This window comes from Varanus komodoensis, unplaced genomic scaffold, assembly GCF_004798865.1.
Source record: "Varanus komodoensis strain SLA01 unplaced genomic scaffold, ASM479886v1 scaffold46_1, whole genome shotgun sequence".
Lineage (NCBI taxonomy): Eukaryota > Metazoa > Chordata > Lepidosauria > Squamata > Varanidae > Varanus > Varanus komodoensis.
Window position 1 is genome coordinate 1211964 of NW_025336043.1, and position 20729 is coordinate 1232692.

Here is a 20729-nt window from a genome sequence, read left to right on the forward strand (position 1 = left end):
GCTCTCCGTGCCCCCCCGCTCGGCTTTGCAAGGCACGAGCCGGCCAGGGGCTGGGGCTGGGGCTGGGGCTGGGGCAGCTGCTCCGCCAGGCACCGAGGAGGGGCGGAGGGGCCGCCTCTGGGCTGGCAGGAGCGGCCGTGCTGCTCCCAAGCCTGCTCGCGTGTTCTCTGCGCGAAGATCGGACCCGTTCGCCCCCGTCCAGGCCTCGGGGTAGCGGGATGTTGGTCCCTTGTCCGAGGCGTCAGGACCTGAGAGCTCCGTCGTCGCCACGCCGTCTTCCTCCTCCTGTCTCTCCTCTAGATTCCCACCTCACACAGAAGGCAAAGGAGACGTGAACCGGCTTGGTAACTTTATTTGTTCACTACTTGTATGGCAGCATAAATAATAAGCACGTGGGTGGGATGGCACGGGAGGGGAGGTCAACGTTAGGCACCGAGCGCAATGCGATCCTTAGCGTCAGGGCAGGGAGGTGAGAGGGAGGGAAGTGGGGTGCTTGTCCCCCCAGTGCTTGGGGGCCAAGCGAGCGTCTGAGGGGTGGGGGGGGACTCTTGGGGCACATGTCTTGTCCCTTCTTGCAGCCTGGCCCGATGCGGAGGACAAGCCCACCTCGGGAGGGGGGCAAGGACGCTGCGGCATGTTCTGCCGGGGGCTGTGGGGGGGAACCTCCCGGCCCTGCGGAAGAGGCTGCCCCGTCCAGAGCCCCAGCTCTCCCCAGCCTGGAGCCCCAGCCACATCACCGGTTCCCTTGTGGCAGCCGCAGCACCCAGGCAGAGCTGTTGCTGGGTTCAAGCTGCAGACTCGCCGGAGGGAGCCGGGGCTGGCTCACGCGGCGTCTCACCCGGGTGTGGCACCATCGCAACTCCTGTTGCTCTCGAGGCGGCCCGGAACGGCGGCGAGGGGGCTTAATTTATACCACACGCGTTAGAACTCACATTAGCTCCACCCTTCAGGAGCCCTTCACGCCAGGCCCGGCACTCCCACCTTGCTCTCTGTTGGCCAACCATACGGAAGCGCTCCCCGCGACCGGCTGCCTGCATCCGAGAACACCGCGCGAGCCCATCCGCACCAGGAGAGCCCCGCTGGGAACGGCGTGCCGTCATCTTTGGAACAGGCTCTTCCCGCCCCTGTGCCATTTCAAGTGGGCTTGGCACCCACATGGCAACATTCCAGGCAGGAGACGGCTGGCAAGACGACGCACGCCTTTCTTCTAAGGAAATGATGCCTGCAGAAGGGGGACAGGCCCCCGAGAAGACCCCAAAGACACCTCTGCCCACTGAAGTTTTTTCCGTTTTGCTGATGGGCAAGAAAGCGAGATGGGAGTGTTCTCCAGCGGCAGGAAACTGCCAGCCAGTGCAGTAACTTCAACAGCTGACCAGCCCGGCTCCCCAGGCAGCTCCCAGCAGAACGCCAGCTGGGCGGGAAGCACAGCGCGTCTGCAGTGAGCCCCAAAGGCCATGGGCGGGCACCCCATTACCGGGGCCAGGGCAGGGGCCCGGCTCCCCTGCAACTGCCGCATAACAGCCCCACTGGTTTCGCCTTCCGGACTGCCCCGTAGCTGCAGCCCAGTTTGTGCTGGGGGGGCACATGTAAGAAAGCAGTGGCCACAATCCAGTCAAGTTTAAGCCCTGTGTAACCTGGGGTCACATATCTTTACTCGGAGGGAAGTCACGGGATTGCTGTGGCAAGTTCCCACTGATCTCGGAGAGGATGGTTAAGCATACTCGTTAACGCATCCCGAGAGATCGATGAGACTTTAAAAGTGTTGCAACTTTGACTGGATCATGTTGGTTTTGCTTTTTAAAGCTGCTCTTACTTTCTCTGTGGGTTCCTTCCTTGGTAAGCGGGAAGCTCTTTCCTGGGGGGATGCCTAATTTATTAGATTACTGCTTGGGTCTCTCTTGGCCCGAAAGGCCTGCGGAGGGCTTTGTCTTTCGAGCGCGTGTGTGCATCTGCATCCAAAATGGGAGCAAAATGGCAGAGCCCTAATTTGCAGGCCTGTGAGAGCATCGAGGGGCCAAAATCCGCTCACACACTGCAGGGCGCATGCTTGGCCACTTGTGCCTTAGTGACGCCACCAAGACAGGCGCACGAAGAGGTCAGTTCGCTATGGGGCCAGCAGGGTTACCCCATGCCGATAATACCAGCAACCAGCAGAAAAGGGGTAGGAGAAAGCAGTGAGGGGGCCCAGCATCCACAGTGTGGCGGGGATGCTGGGCTTGACCTCTTGGCTTGCGTGGAATACACTCTGGGGCATTTGCAGGGAAAAGGGACAAATTCGTGGTTGGACCTTCCCTGTACCTTGCAGACTGGTGACCCGGTGCCACATCCGTACCCTGTGGGCGCTGTCAGTCACACTTTGCATAGGAAAACAAACACTCACAGGAATCGGCTCAGCGGCAGCTGGGTTTGCAGATTTCCATTTTCTTTCCCCTGGATGCTCAAGGCTGAAACGAAAAGCTGCGTCCTCAGCTGACTCCGTCAGGTTGCGGCATCGAGAAACAGGCGGACTCTTCCCATTTACTCCCAGGGAAACTCGAGATGAGCACGGATCCCTGGATCTTGTCATGCAGGAGTTCCCAGTTACATCACACAGGCAACATCTTTTAGTGCTAGGCAACAATCACAAGTGAACGTACTTCCGGCGAGCGGGCGTTCGAGCCCATGGGTTGGCATGGATCCTCCGGCTCAGGTCATGTGTTAGGCAGGTAAAGTAAAGTTAAGAGAGTGGGGACAGACAAAGGGTTTCTTTTGGAAGCGTCCTTTAGAGTCCGTTGTTCTTCGGGCTATTGCGTAAGTTTTTCAGTTCCAGTTGTAGCTGTCGGATTTTGATGTCTTTCTGTGAAAGCTCGCCCTTCAGCCGCCGGATCTCGTCCTGTTGTCGGAAGAACATCCGGAGGAGCTGAGGGGGGTTGGGAGGAGAGAGGGAGAGTCAATGGGATTGCTTTTTGCACAGATCTGGAACTGCCTTCCCCAGTCTGGTGCCCTCTGGTGGTTTGGTCCATCTCCCAAAATTCCTGAACATCTGTCATGCTGGCTGGGGCTAATGGGAACCGATGCCCAAAACATCTGGGAAGCGCTCGGTTGAGGAGGAAGTTAGAGGGCTTGGGCTCCTGCTTGGAACACCCTGATATTTATGGTGTTCTCTTCTACACATGGTTCCTATGTCACTTCGGAGCCTTTGTTCTGTTCTATTTCACTTCACTTCTTTTAATTTTATTTGTGAAAGTGGAGGCTTCAGTCGGAAAGAGGGGGGGCCAGCTGGGGATGAGAGGTCCCGATCCCCTCTCTTGGCCCAACAAGTCCATGAAGCTCAAAATCAGGATGGCTACGAAGAGGGAAACGGAGGCACTTAAAGTACCACCTTCCGAGAGTAGAGGTAAGGGCTGCAGAAGCCTTACCTCGTTCTCTGTTCGAGGAGGAACATTTTCCAAGAGGTCTATCCCATTCACAACAAGACTCTTTTTCTCTCGGATGGGTGCCTTGAAAACTACTTTGGATGCTTTCTTGTAGCCTTCCTTCAAGGACATCAGAATGGGATCTGGCAAAACGGGACAAGGCATGCAAATAGATATGCTTGGCCTAAAGAGGCCAAAACTAGCCCAGCCAGGAAAGCCCCCCAACAGCCGGCCCTGCACGGGCGCAGCGCCCATATGTTTGAATGTACAGGTGACCCCCCCCCCCAGAGAACGACAGGTGCACGTAAGCAGCCAGACTTTAAATGGAGGAAGCGGATGCGTCTTGCGAACATGAACAGTGGAGGACTTTGGTTCTGCTGGTCGGCACAGGTTGGCGGGGCGTCGTTGCATGGACCTGTGGATCACCTGCAACAGCAGAAGGGTGCGTGGCCTCTGCCCCCAGCCCCGAAGGCCACAGGGGGCTGGGCCTGTGTGCTCTTTTGCCACAGACTGGGGCCCACCCTACGCTCCTGCAGGGCGGCGGTGCCTTCCTCCGCTCCCCCAAGGCACCCCCATGCTTGCTCCAGGGGGAACTCTCAGCCTGTGGAGCTGCTGCTGGTACGGAAAGAGCTGCAGTGGACGCGGGGGGGGGGGGGGCAGAAGCCCCCAGGCCTCTGGGACTTGCTATCAAAGGTGGTGGACTTGTGAAATAACAAAAAAAAAAAAAAAAGGATATATGTGAAAATGCAGAAAATCTTTAAAATTAAGTTTCCCATGAGCCCCAAGAATATGCTTTGGAACAGAGTGCCAGAGGTCTTTTCAAAGAATATGTCAGAGTTATGTAAGTATATGACAACGGCAGTGAGGATCACAATCGCTTCTCAGTGGGAATCTTTGGAGGCCCCAACAACTGAAGAATGGAGAAATGGACGAGCCGAATACACTGTGATGGCAAAATTAACTATGTAAACCGAAGTCTGTTAGAAGAAATCAGTGATAAATGGAAACTCTACTATGCTCAGCCTGATTAATCGGATCTGAGGGGAGTTTGGAAAAGAGAAAAAATCTGTAGAGGATCTGAAGTGATTGGAAGAGTTGTTGCATCCAGAAACGATTTGTTTGTTAAACTCACGGAGTGTTGAAAGACAGGAAGACAGCTAGATTTGGGGAACTGAATTGGCTTAAAATTCCCTTTACAACTTTGTTCATTTTAACTTGCTTTGCTCACTATAGTTTGCTCTGCTTCACATTCTTTTTTATGTACTTGTCCATGTTAAAAACAATTTTTAAAATCCGGGCGGGGGGAAAGATGCCTCTGTGCCTCAGAGGGCTTTTGCAAAGTCGCGCCGGGGAATCCGGGCTGACCTCTGACTGACCAGGTGGCGTCTCTGGGCCAGAGGGCTGCCCCCTCCACTCACGGACCGCAGTCCCATTTCTGTCTCATTAGAGGAGACGTTGAGCCCCACCAACTCTTACCCCGGTCCATCCCGCTCAGCCACTCGTCCGGCGTCAGGGCGGGCTCCGTCCCAGGCGTCATGGGGTAGATGTCCTCTTGGTACGTCTCCGACTAGAATAGAGAAGGGCCTCCGTGAGTTGCGGGGTCCGTCCTGGCCCCTCTGGGGCATGTGTGGTCCCAAGTCCGAGCCCGGCTAATTCCGGGGGGCACATCGCAGCCCCTCCATCCCCCGCGTGGCACAAGCCCAGCCCGGAGCCAGACGCACCCCGAGCAGCCCCCGGGGGTGACCTGCACGGGGCCCAGCCTCACCCTTCTCGGCACAATCATGGAAATGGGCTCAATGAGCCCCTTCAGCGTGATGAGCTTGTAGAACCGGAACACCTCGCAGGCGGACACGTCCAGGCCGTGCTTTGGCATCACTCCTGCAATGGGACGAGGCAGGAAAAGCACCGTCGTGGTCGGCCCCCCGCGGCCGGGCAGCCCCGTCCCACAGCAGCCCCTTGCCCTCCCCCAGCTTGCCACTCTCCTCCCCAAGTTTGCACTTGTGCTTCGGGATGGCGTGGAGGGTCCCAACGGATGCCGCTTTTGCTGGTTCGGGTTCAGGAGGGGAAGCGGGGTATTTCGCTGGGGGCTGCCCTTGGGAGCCGGTGCGGGTGGGAGAGGATGTGGATGACGCTGGCCGGGCCAAGGGAGAGGGCCTTGCGGAGCGTGGGGACGGGGAGAGCTCTCAGACGGGGCCCCGCGCCCACGAGCGCTGGAGCACACGCTCTTGCGCAAGGGTTGCTCGGCCGGGGCCGACTGGCTGCTTTGTGCATGCTCAGAGGCTCAGCTGGCAGAGTTCCCGGGAGGAGCTGTGCTGGGGATACCGGGGCCGGGCCAGGCGGGGCCGCCTCTGTCCCTCTCGGGCTGCAACGGCTCCGCCGTGCCGGGAAGCGGGCCGGGCGCAGAGCAGCTGTGGGGAGCGGGCCCCGGGGCACGGCCGAGGCCTTACCGAGGCCTTTCTGCGGGGCTGGGGAGCGGAACTCCATCAGGTAAGTGAGGTAGGGCTTCTCGGTGCTGATTTCGTAGTATCGGATGTTCCCGTCTCCCTGGGGAGAGACAGAGAGCGAGAGGGCCTCAGCGCGTGGTGCGTGAGCAGCACGGAAGGGCAGGCCCAGGCCGTCTGCATTCGGGGATGCGCTTCTGATCACTTACAGCCATTTCACCGGCGTCCGTTTTCATCTGGTTTCCACTTAACTACAGAACCGAGGCTGAGGACTAGCGCCTTGGCCAAACCTCGCACAGTGGTCAGCACTGGGTGGCTAGGCCTTCAGCTATTGGAAAGAAGGGGCCCCATATGAGGGCTGCCAGAGGAAAGGCAGGGTGACCAGGTCCTTCACACTTCCTCACAGATACAAGTCTTATTATTTCCGTAACATTTCTTGCATGCCCAAGATTAAGGAGTGAGCACAGATTTATTATTGTTATTGTTGCTATTCTTCATGTTTTATTTCTGTGCTGCCCCATGGCTGAGCATTTTACGACACTCCATTGAAAAAATTAAATGCAATCCAAGTGCCCCGAAATCAAAGCAGCATGAATGTGTTTGCAGGAGCCGTCCGGACTGTCCCCGCCATGGTTTGTGGCGATGTCACTGCCTCCCCGCCTCACCGCCAGCGCTCCGGTGTCAGGCGCAAGCGCAGGCGCACCCACCTTGCCTGCCAGGTACACCATGTGCGTATCCGCGTCATAGAAGGGGAACAGGAGCCCCGAGAGGCCGTCGATCTCCTCTTCAATTAAGGGCATGGCCAGGTCTTCCTATGGAAATGCGGATAAATCAATCCATGCCTAGCAACATTTCAGTTCAATTCTGCAGGGATGGGATTTCAGCTGCGAAGGGGGCACCCGCCAAAATGCCCGGGTGGGGGCTCGGGCTGAGCATCCCTTCCCACACAGAGGGGCAGTTCCTGACCTGATCCCAGAGGGCGATCTGCCGCGTGTTCCAGCGTGAGACGCCCGTGGTCAGGAGACGCTTCATGTTCCCCAGGTAGACGACCCGGTTGACCCGATGGTTCTTGCAGCTGGCCTCCTGCAAGACAGCCGAGAGTCGGCGGCTGAGCGGCCTCCACCCCCCCTGCAAACTGATTTAGAGACGCCGCGAAGGCCACGTCCTTCCAGGGAGGCTGCTCACAATCCCCAGACTGTAAAGCCATCTCACCCCTGACAGCTTCTGATGAATAAAAGATTAAAGTCACGGATAAACGCCCAGCAGCAGGTGGCCACTTTCTCTCCCGCTTGAACTTTTGCTTAACTCAAGGTTGCTTTTATTCACTGGCATTTGCGGAAAAAAATCTCGCCGAGCTAACAAGGTTTGGGAGAACCCTTTTCCGCGAGCACGCCTTTCGCAGGAACTTGCTTATCAAAGGAGTACCTACAGAAGCGTCGTCCGGAGAAGGACTTGCCTGGTGCAGGACCCAAGCTGGGTTGCAGAGCTCCATTTCACTGGCACGACGACAGTCTTGCACGGTAGGTCAGGCTGAGAGTGAGGGACTGGCCCGAATCATCCAGGGGGCTTAGAGCCCCATGGGGTCTCCAGTTCCCCAGTCCAGCAGTCCAGCCGCCATGCCATGCTGGCACCCCCAAATATAGATTTATGGATGTACATGGATTCATTATGGGTTAATAAATGCATAACCCGCTGGCTGACTTGATTCGTGCCCATCTCCCGAGCGAAAAAGGCACTTGAGGCAGGTCACAATCACAAACAACACTCTGATACGCTAATAATAAAAGCAGAAATGTGTGACGCAGAATAAAAGCTGCATCGAACCCAATAGCAAAAGCTCCTGTATTTTTACTGTCTATTATTCCTATTTATTGCTATTGTTCATGGATTGTTTTGATTGTTTTCCTATTTTAATGTTGTAAGCTTTCCTGAGACATTGTTGTAAAGGACGGCATATAAATGTTTTAAATAAATAAATAAATAAATGGGAAGGTCGTGGGCTACTGGCGGAAGGACTGCAGGGAGACGCAGCCAGCACCCCCAGCCTGTCTTGCCCCTCCAGAAGTGCTCTCAGAAAAAAGGGGCTCATTTGGGTAGAGAAAACAGTCTAGAGAAAAGCCATTTAAAGCCCCCTTCCCACGCCTGACCGGACATGGGCACAACTTCTGCTCGAACGTGTATAATGCACAGCCAGGCGTTTGGAGGGCGAACTCCCAGCACTGCGTCTGCCTGGGCCCTTGCAATCGTCTCCCACCTGGAGGACTTTGCCCGAACGCGGCTCGATGACGCGGAGCTTCTTGTCCTTGCACGTGGTGCAGAATCGGCTCCCGTCTGTGTTGAAGGACATGCAAAGGATGACGTCAGAGTGGCAGTCGATCATCTTCACTGGCTCACCGATATCCAGGTTCCAGATGAGGACCTAAGACAGGAAGTGCACCACCTCTTGGTCACCAAAAGCACACTTGCTTTTGCCCTGCACTTCCTCAGAAGACCAACAGGCAGCGCCGTTGTGCTCCTCTTCCAAAAAGCTCTTCCAAAGCCTGGGTGCCATGACCAAGAAGGCACCGCTCCTCCCAGCAGCGACATGAGCCCTGCTGAAAGAGGGCATTTGGAGCCGAGCCAGCCAGGACTGGGCATCCTCTGAGGGAGGCTTTGAGGGCTGTGCAAATGGGGAAGGCCTTCCCAGTGGGAACAGTCTGTGTGCCCAGCAGAGATGGCTGGGCAGAGTGCTTCAGCCCAAGGGCCGAGCTGGGATACTGCAGCTGCAGGCCAGCAGAGGGTGAGGCACTGCCCACTCACCCCCGTGAATCCCAGGCCCCAAGATGCTTCGGCCGGGGCCCCGAGGCCTGCTCCCGAGGGCGTCGAGCAATGCAGGAGCTCACCTTGTAGTCATACCCAGCGCTGAACAGGATGTTGGTGGTGGTCGGATGCCACTCTACAAGACCGACCCGCCGGCTGTGCCCATACAGCTCCAGGACCGCGTCCACCATGTTGCTCTTCAAGCCTCCCTCGGGGATTTCCCATATCCGCACCTGGGGGGGCAGGAGGGCAAAGGGCATGGTCTGCGTGGCCCCCTCCAGGGCGACGGGGCTCCTCCCCGAAAAAGGCTGGGTGCACTCGGTAACTGAGCCTTCAGAGTGCGCCAGGGCCTTCGGCTGGTTTTGCCGCAGCTTTGTGGGGAACAGACTCTCCCAGCTAAAGGGAAGTGCCACGCTGCAGCCTCGCAGCGCTTGTGCTCTCCTCACGAGGAAGCATTCCACTTACAGACGTGTCCTCTGAGCAGGATGCGATGATGTTTTCAATGAAAGGGTTCCACTTAATATCAAGCACGTTGCCCTGGTGACCACAAACTTTGGGGTAGTTCGGCTCAATCCGTCCAGTCTGTGAAAGCAAACCAAGAAACACGATTCAGCTTTTTAGTAATAAAACTCTCCAGTTTGGATTTTCTGCTGCTGCTGCTCCTGACCAGGGAACCCCTGGAAATCAAGACAGCCCTGCAAGTCCTCCATTTGGAAGTGCCTTTTTATCTGTGGAAGTCAGGACATTCTGTCTTAAGATCATCTGTTTTGGAAGGTCATGTCACAACTGCTCCCTCGCCCACCCATCTGTGGGGGGCTTTATTCCCCAAACTCTGAGAGGGCTTCTGAGGAAGCCTGTTCGAAGCCGTGGGCATGCGAAACCGCCGTGGCCTGATGGGAAGGCACCACTCAGGGCTGTGTTGGGGAATGTTGCAATGCTATTTTTGCACAAAATACGTGCAGCCCAGCTGAAGCTCCCTGGGCAGTTCCCCACAACTGAGACCATCCAGCGTAATGCAAGATACATTGCAAAAATGCAGAATTCGCAAGATACTATGGTGTAAAAGGCATTTTAAGATTGGGTCGTCTGAGTAAGGGCAGAATCACTCCCTCAGCTGGGAATGGCACATTTCCAAACAAAAGTGAAAAGAAACCCAAGCCTGAGTCTAACAATGCAAGAAAATGGGAATGGGGAAGGGGAAAAGAAAGAAAGTTTAATCCTTATTGAACTGGGTTATTCTCCTGCGTGTTAGTACATTTTACAGGGCAGAGGTGTTTTCATGGAGAGGTTATACAAGACTGGAGCCAGCAGGGGGTGCCAGCGGGCGCCCCGGTGTCCCTCTGGTGGGCAGCCCCAGTGCCTGTTAGAACCAACCCCTCCCCTGCATTAAGCCCCTTTCTCTTTTCTCTCTTTCTGGATTAGTGGCTGCCTGCTTTTTCCAGGGGAAAATCCACCTGCCCACCCAGGGCTACGCGGCCTTAGCCACGTGGGCGTGCCCAGCTCCGTTTTCCCCAGCGCAGCTTCTATGCAAACTTTAGGAGAAGTTATTTCAACGGGGTAGTGATTGTGAGCAGTAGGTGGGCTGCAATATCCATAAGCTGACGAGGAACCTGTGACAGAGCCCTGCCTGCAGGCACACAGCTGAATGCGGCATGGCGATCTCGCCAGGGCCAGGGCCGAGCTCGCCCTGCAGCGGCCGCCCCACTGCAGCATCCACAAAAGAGCCCAGGGCCGTGCCGCCGCTCTGCTGCAGCTGCTTCAACGCAGGCACACCCTTCTCTCAAGCAAGGCCAAGGGATCCCACATGTCCTGGTCCCATGCAAAGCAAAAAGGGCGGAGTTCACCAGTGATGCTAGAATGGCATGAAGGAAACAGGGCAAGGGTGACTCCTGTGCAGAACGTGATGCAGGATTCCATGTGATCCCAGGGCAAAAAGCTGGTTTCCGGCTTGGCTTGTGGAAGGAAAAAGACCGTGCCCGCAGCCGACCTCACCAGAGTCACAAACACACCGGACCATCAACACTGCACCCGTGGAGGCCAGAGGTCCGCGGCTTTCCCTGCCTCCGTTCTCCTTGTCGCTCCCCTCCTTTATGAGATACTTCTTTCTTCAGAAATATCTCACCAGTGGAAGCAGAATTAGAGAAAACCAACCACACGCATTGAAGTACACAGAACTGGCTGGATTCTGGCTGAACAATGTCGATTATATTTGCACAAAACCGCAACCTCTTTCCTGCTGAGCCACAGGGAGCTTCTAAAGCTTACTAGCAAGTTGCAGTGTATAAAGCACCAGTGTCACGCAGTCCCAGGGATGTCATGTTAACCCCCCGTTTCCTGCTCTGTCAAGGTCACAGTGAAGCTGCAAAAGCGGAGGCCTCCTGCTCCTTCCAGGCTCGTGTCACCCAAAGAAAGGCCCTTGCGACACATCCAGCCCTCCTCCCACGGATCACACGCTCGGGTGCAGCAGACACCACCGAACATGAGCTGCACCTAAATCCGGCCTCGCCGGGCCCTTTCTCCTCATCCAGGTGACCACAGGATCCCAGCACAGCTCTGAGCGCTTCTGGCCACGTTTCTACCAGGAGCAGCAACATGGACGAGAACAACTGGAGGACGGAATAGCAGCGGAGTCCCCCCCGCACTGCACGCGTGCCCCTCTTGCGCGGTGGGTGTTTTACTGCCTGCGCTGGGCACCTGCATTCCAAGGCACGGCCCACATCCGCCTCCCCCAGCCTGGTGGCTTTCCGAGGCCTTGCCTGTTCACCTCGGCTGGCAGCTGTGGAGGAATGTGCCCGGCCAGGTGCCCATTGCTCTGAAGCTGCGCCTGGACCTGTAGAGCTGCCAGTTGCTGACACTATCTTCACACAATCCCGCGTCTTCCACGCAACCCAGTAGCCCCGTGGTCCCCGAGCACGCGTGAACGTCCCGTCGGCCTTACTGTGCAATCCCAAACTCAGCATCCACGAAGTTCCAGGAAGAAAGCAAGCCAGAGGTTCATTTGCTTGCCTTCTAAGAAAAGATGATCATAATTATTCCTAGTTATTGACATATTTTGCATATGTAAATGAGCCCCAGATCTTCCGCAGTGAGTTCTGAGACTACCCAGCCGGGGTCAGAAAAACGTTTCTTCTGCAAACCTAAAAACGCCAGACAGCCACTGAAATTCTTGCTGGCAATGAGGAAGCCGCTGCTCGGGGGGTGCGCAGACCTCCTTCCTCAGCCCGCCCGGAGGAATCGCTCTGGATTCTTCTGCAACAAGAGCTTCCATTGTGCACGTGGTGCGGAGCCAGCGGGAGGATGTGTCCCGACCCGCTCACCCTGGAGACATGGCTGTCTTCGGTTCTCCCAGGAGAAGCCTTTTCGCACTTCCGGCTTCTCGGAAGGGGGGCTGCGCCACGGGCCTTGCCGGGCTGGGTCCACCACGCGTGCTCATGCAGCTCCAGGAACGCTTGGTGAGACTCGGAGGGGTTTCAAAGATGCGAATGGCTCCATCTTAGCAGGGCTCAGCCAGAGTCTCTCCAGACCCCCTGCAGGGACTCAGACCTCTTTGCCTGAGCCAGGCTTTCAAGCCCTCGTGAAGCGGCACTCCTGGGGGGACATCAAAAGTCGGGGTGTGGTGCAGGCCCTTCTTACCCTTCTTTGATTAAGCTCCAGTCTAATTTCAGGGGAGAAACAGGCAGAGGGGAGAGACCGGAAAATGTTTGCGATGAACATTTGCTTGCTTATTAGATCTGCATGCCACCTGAGTGCCACTACTTCACAGGGCTGTTGTCGGGGGGGAGGGGAATAAGATAATGAGCACCCGGAGGAGAATGATATAAGCTGCTCTGAGTTTGTAAGAAAGAGGGGGAATATAAATCGAATTAACAGATAACTACCACCTGACCTGCGAATGGCTCAGGTGTTTTACAGTTCACAGTCGTCAAAGCAAGCAATCAGAGGTGCAGCATATCCAAACGTCTATAAAATACCAACAACAACAGACTCAGGCATCAGAAACAGTTTAAACATTTGAGAAACCAGCAGTCAGCCTGAAGGCTAAATGCCTGTTTAGGCGGAAGGCTTTGCATCCTGTGCCGGGTTTCCACCGGCCTCCCGCTGCTTCGCAGCCCTGGGCCGCGGCACGCAGGAGCCACCCCGTCAGCGGCGCCGCTGCCTGGGCCTCGAGGGCGGCCCCGGCGCTGCCCACACGCCCGGCCTCGGCACCCCGGCGGCCCCGGCGGTGCTCCAGCAGCGGGCCGCCCCGGGCAGCGCTCTGGAAGCGGCCCCCTGCCCCAGCGGCAGCCCCACCGGGCCCCCCGGCCGAGCGGGTCGCGCGGAACCGCCCGGCGGAGCTTCTCCCAGAGGATTCGCAACTTCTTGTCCTTCTCCCAGGAAGCAGGTCCTGCGCGCATCTCGGCTCCCCTCACAAGCGGGAGCGGCGGCGGCTGAGGCGAGCCTGGCGACCTGGCTCCTGGGGCAGCGGCCCGGAGAGGCGGGGAGCCGCCGGGCCGGGCCGGGCCGGGCCGGGCCGGGCAGCTGTGCGGGGCCCCCCTCTGCCCGGCGCCAAGCGGAGCCCCCAGCCCCGAGGCGCCGCAGTGCAGGCGAGGCTTCCGGCCGCGCCCCACGCCCGCCGCGGCCTCATCCGAGCCCGGCACTGGCGGGAGGAGCCAGGCGGCCTGCGCCGCCGAGCCCAGCAGGGGGCAGCACCTTCCTGCGGATGGCGAGCCGAGCGGTCGCGGCGGCGTGGCCCAGCCTCGGCGACGGGCCCCTCTTGGCCGGGCGAGCGGCGGGAGAAGAGCGGGCCCGGCCCGGCCCGGCCCGGCCCGGCCCGGCCCGGCCGGGGCCTCGAGCACAGCGCTTTCCGCCCTTCAACAGGAAGGCGCAGGAGCGGCCCGGGGAGAAGGCGTGCGCTGCTGTCGTGCAGGAGCCAAGGTTTGCACTCTCCTTCCCAAAGGCGGCCTTGCTGGAAGCCCGCCTCGTCATTCTGCATCTCAGAGTTGCCATGGATACAGCGGGCAGGCCGGCTGGTCCCGGCACCGCCTGGCACGGGCACGGAGGCCCTCGCCAAGCGGCGGCCCCTCGGCTCCCTCGATGCCGCGAGGACGGGGCGTCCGCCGCGCTGGCAGGGAGCGTCGTCGCTGGTCCGCCGCCGTTCTCCTTGCACGCCGCTACCCAGGTCGTCTGAGGCGGCGACCGCGAGCGCGTCCCCCCGCGCGGCGTCTGCCGAACACCGCCGGGAAAAGCAGCGGTGCGCCACCCATTCTCCTGGGGCAGACAGGACAAGCGGGTTCTGCGAGGCCAGGCGAATGGCCTTTGCCCCACCACGCGGGGACTAGAGGGGGCGGTTGGGGCCGAGCCGAGCGGGGCAGCTCTCCCTCTCAGCTTCCCCCCCTGACTGTCACAGCTTGTTGGAGCGGCACTCCTTTGCCCACGCCACAGCAATGTTGCGAGAGGTTGCCCTCCGTCCCCTGCTCCGGCCGGCTCCCCTCTGTAGCACAAGCCCCAGTCTCGCAAAAGGGTGCTGTGCTTCCAAGGGATGTCCCGGCACGGCAGGGCATCCAACGGCATCCCTCCCGGGCAATCCTGGCTGCAGCGCTGTGGCATCCGCACACCTATTTTAAAAATGGCTCTGTTTGCCTTTGTATTGTGCAATAGCATACAGAAAAGGGGCTTGCGCTGTCTCAAGCCCTCAGTCTTTTCATTAGTGTCAGAAATGATGATGATGATGATAATTATAATTCCTTCTGGCTGTAAGACCTTTGAAGCAATGCATAACACAAACATCAAGCAGCAAAACCAAAGGGCACAGCATTTTAGGGCAAGTGGATGGGACCAAACTGTTCCGAAAGTGGCTTGCTCAGGGTGGCCCCTTCCCCTCTCCCACTGGTGCAGGGGGAAAAGAGCGGGCTCCCCACACACAAGCCTGTTTTGCTCCCACGCCGTCCCTGCTGAGTGGTGAGTGAATCGCAGCCCCACCCAGGTGAGGAGGGCCCTTCCTGGTTCGCAGGTTGCACCCTGCAGGCCGCCTGGGGCCCGGACACCGCCGAGACCCCCAACCGCTCCCTGGTCTGTTTCTTCTAACCTGTGCTCTTTCAGACACAACTGCGGGGGACAGCTGTGCTTAGCAACTCGGGGCACACCTGTCACAGCGAAAGGCATCCTTCTCATCTCCAGCATTGCTCTGGTAGCCAGAGGGGGTGGGGGGAACATTGGACGACGGAACACGAAGCAGTCTGCACGAAGCTGCAATGAAGTCACGGAACATTCTGGAAGGAGGCGTGTGGCTGCACGCGTCATTCCGAATTTTATGAAGCCAGAATGTTGCCTGACTGAGCTTGGCTGTGTGTGTGATTCCATCTGGATGGGCTATTAATAGTGCTACCTACACACATTCAAGCAGGATGGAAGAGGATGAAGAGAGTATCCTGTGGATAACTGCATGTTCTGGAAGTCCTCCTCGATATCTCCAGGACTCCAAAAAGGCTTTGTGAATGCTAATTCCAAGATGAGGGCTTGCTAAATGATTAATAAATGCTTGATATCTGGAAAAATGGGTGTCTTGGAGAAGAGGCATTCAATATTTTGTTCATAGCCAGCTAGCGGGATGTTAAAGCTATTAGAGGATGCACGGTAACAATCCGAAATGCCTGCCTGCCACCCTAATTCCATAAGATCACCATGCCTCAAGCCAGCAACAGAGACCAGGTTTATACATAAAGGTCACCCATGATTGATTTTCCTACTGTGGGTTTGTCTGGCAGATGACAGAACAATCCATGATTTGCCTGTCCTCTGTATAGCCTGGTGAAGCAACCCATGAACAACCCACATGTCTGGATTCACATGAAATGACAAGGCACAGTTTAAACCTTGAATTTACAAGCCAACAACAAACCATGGGTACTTTGTCCGGGCTGTTTGTAGTTAACAAACCATGTCTGCACACCACAACCACCTGTAATTTAGCAGCTATGCCATGGGTTAATATTATGTGTGAACCCAGGCCATGTCTAAACAAAGTGTCATCTCCGATGGCTCAGCTGGCCACAGATAAATGCTCCCTGTCAGCCCTTCAAGGCACGGCCAGATCTGTAAAGAAGCAAGCATAAAGGAAGGGTTGTCTTGCAACAAATTACTCAGTGACATCCTGGCTGCACTGGGCCTGTTTGGACCGTGTCGCCAGTGAGCAGCTCACAAGCCGTCTTAAAGAGGAGTCACAAACCCAAAACACCACACACGATGGCCGCGACTCTTGGAACCAGACCCTGCCTTGTGCCAAAGGGACAAACGCGGCGTCAGTGATTGGTTATGTCCAAGTTTTAACGTAGCAATGAAAGCTCTGCGATAATTGGACCCTTTGTGTTTTCCTGCCCATGCAGAGCTGTGTCCTCCCTCTCTCCATTCCAAACAGCGAGGGACCCACACCGGGGCTGCACAAGCAGCTGCTTTTATCAACACAGCCCTCGGTGTTATCACAAGGATCCCGTCTGCAGGCACAGGCCAGGGGGCTCCCACCCACGGAAAATACTCTTCGCTTGCATTCTGTGCAGGCATGGAACCAGTTTGCATGACACCCGGGAGCTTCTGGGACTTTCTGGGACTCACGCCCTTAGCAGAAAAACCTTCCTGCATGACCCCAAACTCGCCCTGCAGAGCTCCTTCCAGGCATGTGCAAGCAGCACGGGAGGAAACGTGCCCAGGAGGCAACCTTGCCTTGGCTACCCTGAATTCTACGACGACGTCGGGATCTAGACGGGCACCTGGGCACCGAGAACTTCGGTCATTTAACAACCCCACACTAACCACATCCCTTTTCAGTCACTGCCAGGGATTGCCAGCTAATTTTAGCAGCACATGCCCTCGTCTTTTGTCACTGAGTTTTGGCAACATGGTGGGAGGAATGGCCCTCCCCGAAAATGTATTTTGCCATCTTTGCTTGTGATCGGGTGAAACGTAATTCTTAGTCTCTAATTTTGTGCTTCGGATACAAGCATGAGCTCTGCTTTTATCCTTGTAAAAAATATCCAGCCTGTGCTTTATTTGTTGTTCCAGGGGCTAATGACCATGTTTCAGTGAAGAGGCGAAGCCCATCATGTGGCACAGCTATAACCCGGGCTGTGGGTTACCGAGTGGCACCTCCCTAATGGTTTGATTGGGGGTACCTATTGCTGGTGCTTTTACCAACGCTGTTCTGCATTGCATCCTGATTTTTGCTGTTAACCATTTAAAACTGCTTAAAAACTCTGCATTATGGAAAACTGGATGATTTGTTGACTTGACCTCCTTAAGAACTCTTGTAACCTACCTGGAGAACTTTCCCTATGGTGCAGCAGAGAAGCCAAACAAGCAAACAAACAAAACCACAAGGTATCCAGAATGAGACCAAGAAGGAAAATTCTGCTGCCTCAGATCTCTTCACTCCACTTCTCCGGAGCAACTCAGACCAGAGAGAATACAACCCACATTACCCATCGCTAATTTTCACTCAGATTTGTCCCTCCCAAAAGACCCTAGTTAGAACCTGAGAGCTGAAATATCAATCTTGGCAAACCACCTGCCTGCATACACCTTCCAGGTGCACCTTATCGCACCCGGCTTCTTTGCACCGGCTCCAGCAGGGTGTGCTCGGGCCACATGTGCGCGTACCAAGTGCATTCCCACATGATGGCAACCAGTGTGAGGAACTTGAGTTGAGCAACTCACTCCCAAGTCCGACTCGAGCTGCATCAGTGACTCAGCTCAGACTCGGCTCGGGCGCAACGAGCGAACACCACCACTCGAGAGTTCCGCGTTTTTTATGGCCAAGTTGCTCCGGGACCTTCTGGCGCAGCAGGATATCCTGGAAGTGGGGTCAGGATAGGAATTTGATTTGTTTGTTTAGGTACATCTTGGTTTGAGTGAAGGACTTCAGTGCATCATGGAGAGAGGAGCAGATGGGAATATCGGGGCTTGCAACTCTCCCCTCTTTGTTCTGTTCAAGTTGGCCCTTGAGACTTGAGAAGAGACTTGAGACTTGACTTGAAAATTTTTTGCAGGCTGCTTCTATCAAACTTGGGATTTTTTTATTATTGGCTAGAGAAATGGGACTTTGCATAGATTTAAATATGTTTTTAAAGTGATCATAAATGGAAAAAGAAGGGTGTGGGACGGGGCACAGCGGCGGCACACGGACCCCAAGGCAGTGCTGCAAATCTGTATGGGAACGAGCCTGGAGCAGATGCACGTAGGATAAACCCCCCCCGTGCCCCCCTTGTGTGGAAAGAGGGGTCCTGGGCCCACTGGCACCAGTGGGTTTAAGGCACAGCTCAGCCCAGTCTGAAGACTATTTCCTGGGATGCACCAAGACTCGTCTGAACTCTTACATTTCCCTTCTTCCCTAAGCACAAAGGATTGCTTGATTCCCCCAATTAATCCATCCATTCATTTCCCAGAAAAAAATTTCCTAAGTTGCGTTTCAAAAACTGGAGCAGGCTGCAAAGGCGGAGAAGTATAATTAGCGTTTTGATGGTCGAATTCTTCCGACGAGTCCGCCACCGAGGATGCGCTCCGGGCTCTCTTGGCGAGCCACCTTCCCATGCCTCTGCCACGGAATCGTGCATCTGCGGTGAGGGCGTGGGGTCGTTGGGCCGCTCTGCAACACCACCGTTCCTCTGGCCCCGTCCGGCTGCCTCCCCCGGGGCCGCGGAACAAAACATCCGCCCAGACAAGGCGGAGCTCCACCCCGGGGACGGGACAGGAGCCGGCAGAGGAAATGGGGCACGGTCTGTGCTGGAGAGCTGGCCTCAAGGTGTTCCAGTGCAGCACTGAGCTGCAGCTGCCCCCATCCCCACCCGCTGCACATGCCCCAAGCCAACCTTCGATCGGGAAAGGGGACCTGGCGAGACTTCCTGGCCATGCATTTGCCCTTCCCTGCCCTCTGCACCAGGCCCGCATCAAGGCACCTGCCCGCCCCGGCAGCTCTGGCCGTCTTCCAGGCACCCCACAGTGGTTTGGGTGCTCAGCATGTGCAGAATGGGTGCCGTTCGACCTCCGACGAAGATAAAGAAGCAGGTTCCAAATCATAAGTAGCTAAGATTTTGTGCCTGACTGCAGAAGAGCGTGTGCCCCTGAGAAAAATGTGACGGACTGGCCGGTGGGAGAAGGAATGTCATTTTAATAAAAGCTGGCAAGAACAGCATCGTGTGGAAGTTAAGACACTTGGGTGCAATCTCCCCCGCTCCATAGTTTCTAGGTTACCTTAATTTATTTCTGCTAAATATGGAAGTCTTTTAATTAGGGGGCTGCACCCCTGGATGGATTCCGGCTGATTGCAGAAAATCCAGTCTGATGCTATCTGCTCCCCCAGACACAAAGGGTGCCTGCTCATTGCCTCCAGCCCCAGACATGGGCCTCGGAGCCCCCTTCTCGTGCCGGTTTCCCAGGCAGGACTGTCGGGTCGTCTGAAGCTGCCTCGACAGAAGCAGGTAATGGGTCTGCCCGCTCAGCCTGGCCCACCCTGCAGGGTGGCCCTAGGTTGGGGCTCTGGGGGACAGCCATGCCCAGCCCACCTGTCTTTGCACGCTGGTGCCTGCGGCATGCCATGCCTGGGATTCTGTCTTGGCACAATGGCCTTTCCCCAATGCACAGACTCCGCTATGCCTCAAAGATATGGCAGGAGTGGGTGGGTGTTTGTATATGCACCCTGGGCCCCACCAAAGCTCGGGAAGGCGGCACTCAGCGAGAGCATCTCACCCACAGGAGGCCAAAGGCCGTTTGCGCGAGAGGGTGGAGCCGGCAAACGCACTGGGAAAGATGCTTGCATCGAGCTACAGAATCGATCCAAAGCGATTGACAGGCCAAGCCGGCACGTCAGCACGGCGTCCGGGATGCAGCGCTGCCTGCCCCTTCAGAATGCCCCCCCGCCCCCCCCGTCTCTGGCTTCAGCGGCCTGCGGAGCGCAAAACATGCTCTTGGCACAGGGCCATCCTGAGTTCCTGCAGCCTGGGAGCACGTCAGCCCTGGCTCTCCTTCACAGCCCTGCCTCGCTCCGATCGCAGCAGCAAGACCGGTTCTGAAAGAGAAGAGCTGGTTCGGTCCAGCTGCCACAGCCAGCGCCTTCCTTCAACACCCGGCACAGTGAATACCGCGAACAACTCAGCCATCACACACATGCCCTGGACTGTGAATGAGCACCGCTGGCAGATGAGGCCCATGCTCCCCAGGCCCCTTCCCAGAGGTTCCGCTAAATGGCCTGGTATTTAAATTTTTATGACACAGACTTTCGGGTTTAATTTTTAAAAGGGAGGCGAGCATCTCGGGGAATCCCAGCGGTAAAAATCAGCACGCACGGTTCTTTGAGGACAGGGAAGGGGCTGCCCTGCTCCAAATGTTTTGTCCTCGTGGTTCGGTTCTGTCTTTCACACCCAGAATGCTCCTTGGCCTTAGCCAGGGTTCAGAAAAGAAAGCGAACACAGTTTCCCGCAAGTGGAAGGCTGACAAACTGGAAGGAACGAGTTTGTTCAAAGAATAGTCTAGAAAGAAGCAAAAGGTCACTCACTTGTTCCAAGGGAATGACCAAGAAGGAGCCCCCTCCGGCGCTTTCCGTTACTATGGCGAGGAATTTGGTGTTGACTGCACAGAAATGGTTGTCATGGACGTTCTTGGTGATTGGAATCCCGTCGAAGCATTGCTCTCGGTTGGCCACTTTGCCGTAGACGTTTCGGAATTTGGAGCTGCGATACTGCGGACGCCATGACATCTGCTGAGCAAACACACCAGACTTTTAGCGCCGGTGCCAGCTGCAGACAGCACCGGGTGATTCCCACACGGAATGCAAATTGGCAATAGATAGCAATGTGGGCTTGGCGGGGAATTTGGAAATGGAGGATTCCCCGTGCGTCTTGGGTGATCGGCACTGGACAATTTTCAGTTTGCATTCAAATTTTTTGATGCTCCAGAGCAGCCTTCCCCAGCCCTTCATATATGTCAGATGACCACTCCCAGCATTCCTGGCTACTGGGGCTGATGGGAACTGAGGTCCACACATATGGAGGGCATGAGGTTACAGAAGAAAGACCTAATTAAACTTATTTTAGTTATATTTAGTAAACAACCTCACTTTAGAAAAGCATCT

The 20729-nt window shown here is 56.4% G+C and overlaps 1 protein-coding gene across 3 annotated transcripts; it reads right to left on the reverse strand.

Moving 5' to 3' along the window:
• Positions 1-1178: 1178 nt before the first annotated feature.
• CORO2B (coronin 2B) lies at positions 1179-20363 on the reverse strand. 3 transcript variants are annotated; one of them, XM_044444818.1, is made up of 11 exons: positions 20154-20363; positions 9101-9217; positions 8719-8868; positions 8091-8255; positions 6803-6919; positions 6544-6648; positions 5843-5939; positions 5161-5273; positions 4872-4962; positions 3399-3538; positions 1179-2899 (listed from the first exon to the last, which is right to left on the reverse strand). In XM_044444818.1, exons 1-11 carry the CDS (start codon positions 20352-20354, stop codon positions 2762-2764), a joined length of 1434 nt encoding a protein of 477 aa, XP_044300753.1. In that variant the 5' UTR covers positions 20355-20363; the 3' UTR covers positions 1179-2761. The 3 variants fall into 3 exon arrangements, with proteins under 3 accessions (XP_044300753.1, XP_044300752.1, XP_044300751.1); XM_044444817.1 differs by lacking the exon at positions 20154-20363 and adding an exon at positions 11400-12319; XM_044444816.1 differs by lacking the exon at positions 3399-3538 and having other exon boundaries at positions 20154-20354.
• Positions 20364-20729: the final 366 nt, after the last annotated feature.

Coding starts and splice junctions, on each gene's coding strand:
- CORO2B (XM_044444818.1), bottom strand. CDS start 20,354: ATGTCATGGCGTCCGCAGTATCGCAGCTCCAAATTCCGAAACGTCTAC. Junction 8,869..9,100: donor CCTGCTCAGAGGACACGTCT/GTAAGTGGAATG, acceptor CTGCCCCCCCAG/GTGCGGATATGGGAAATCCC. Junction 3,539..4,871: donor GCTGAGCGGGATGGACCGGG/GTAAGAGTTGGT, acceptor CCGTTTTGCCAG/ATCCCATTCTGATGTCCTTG.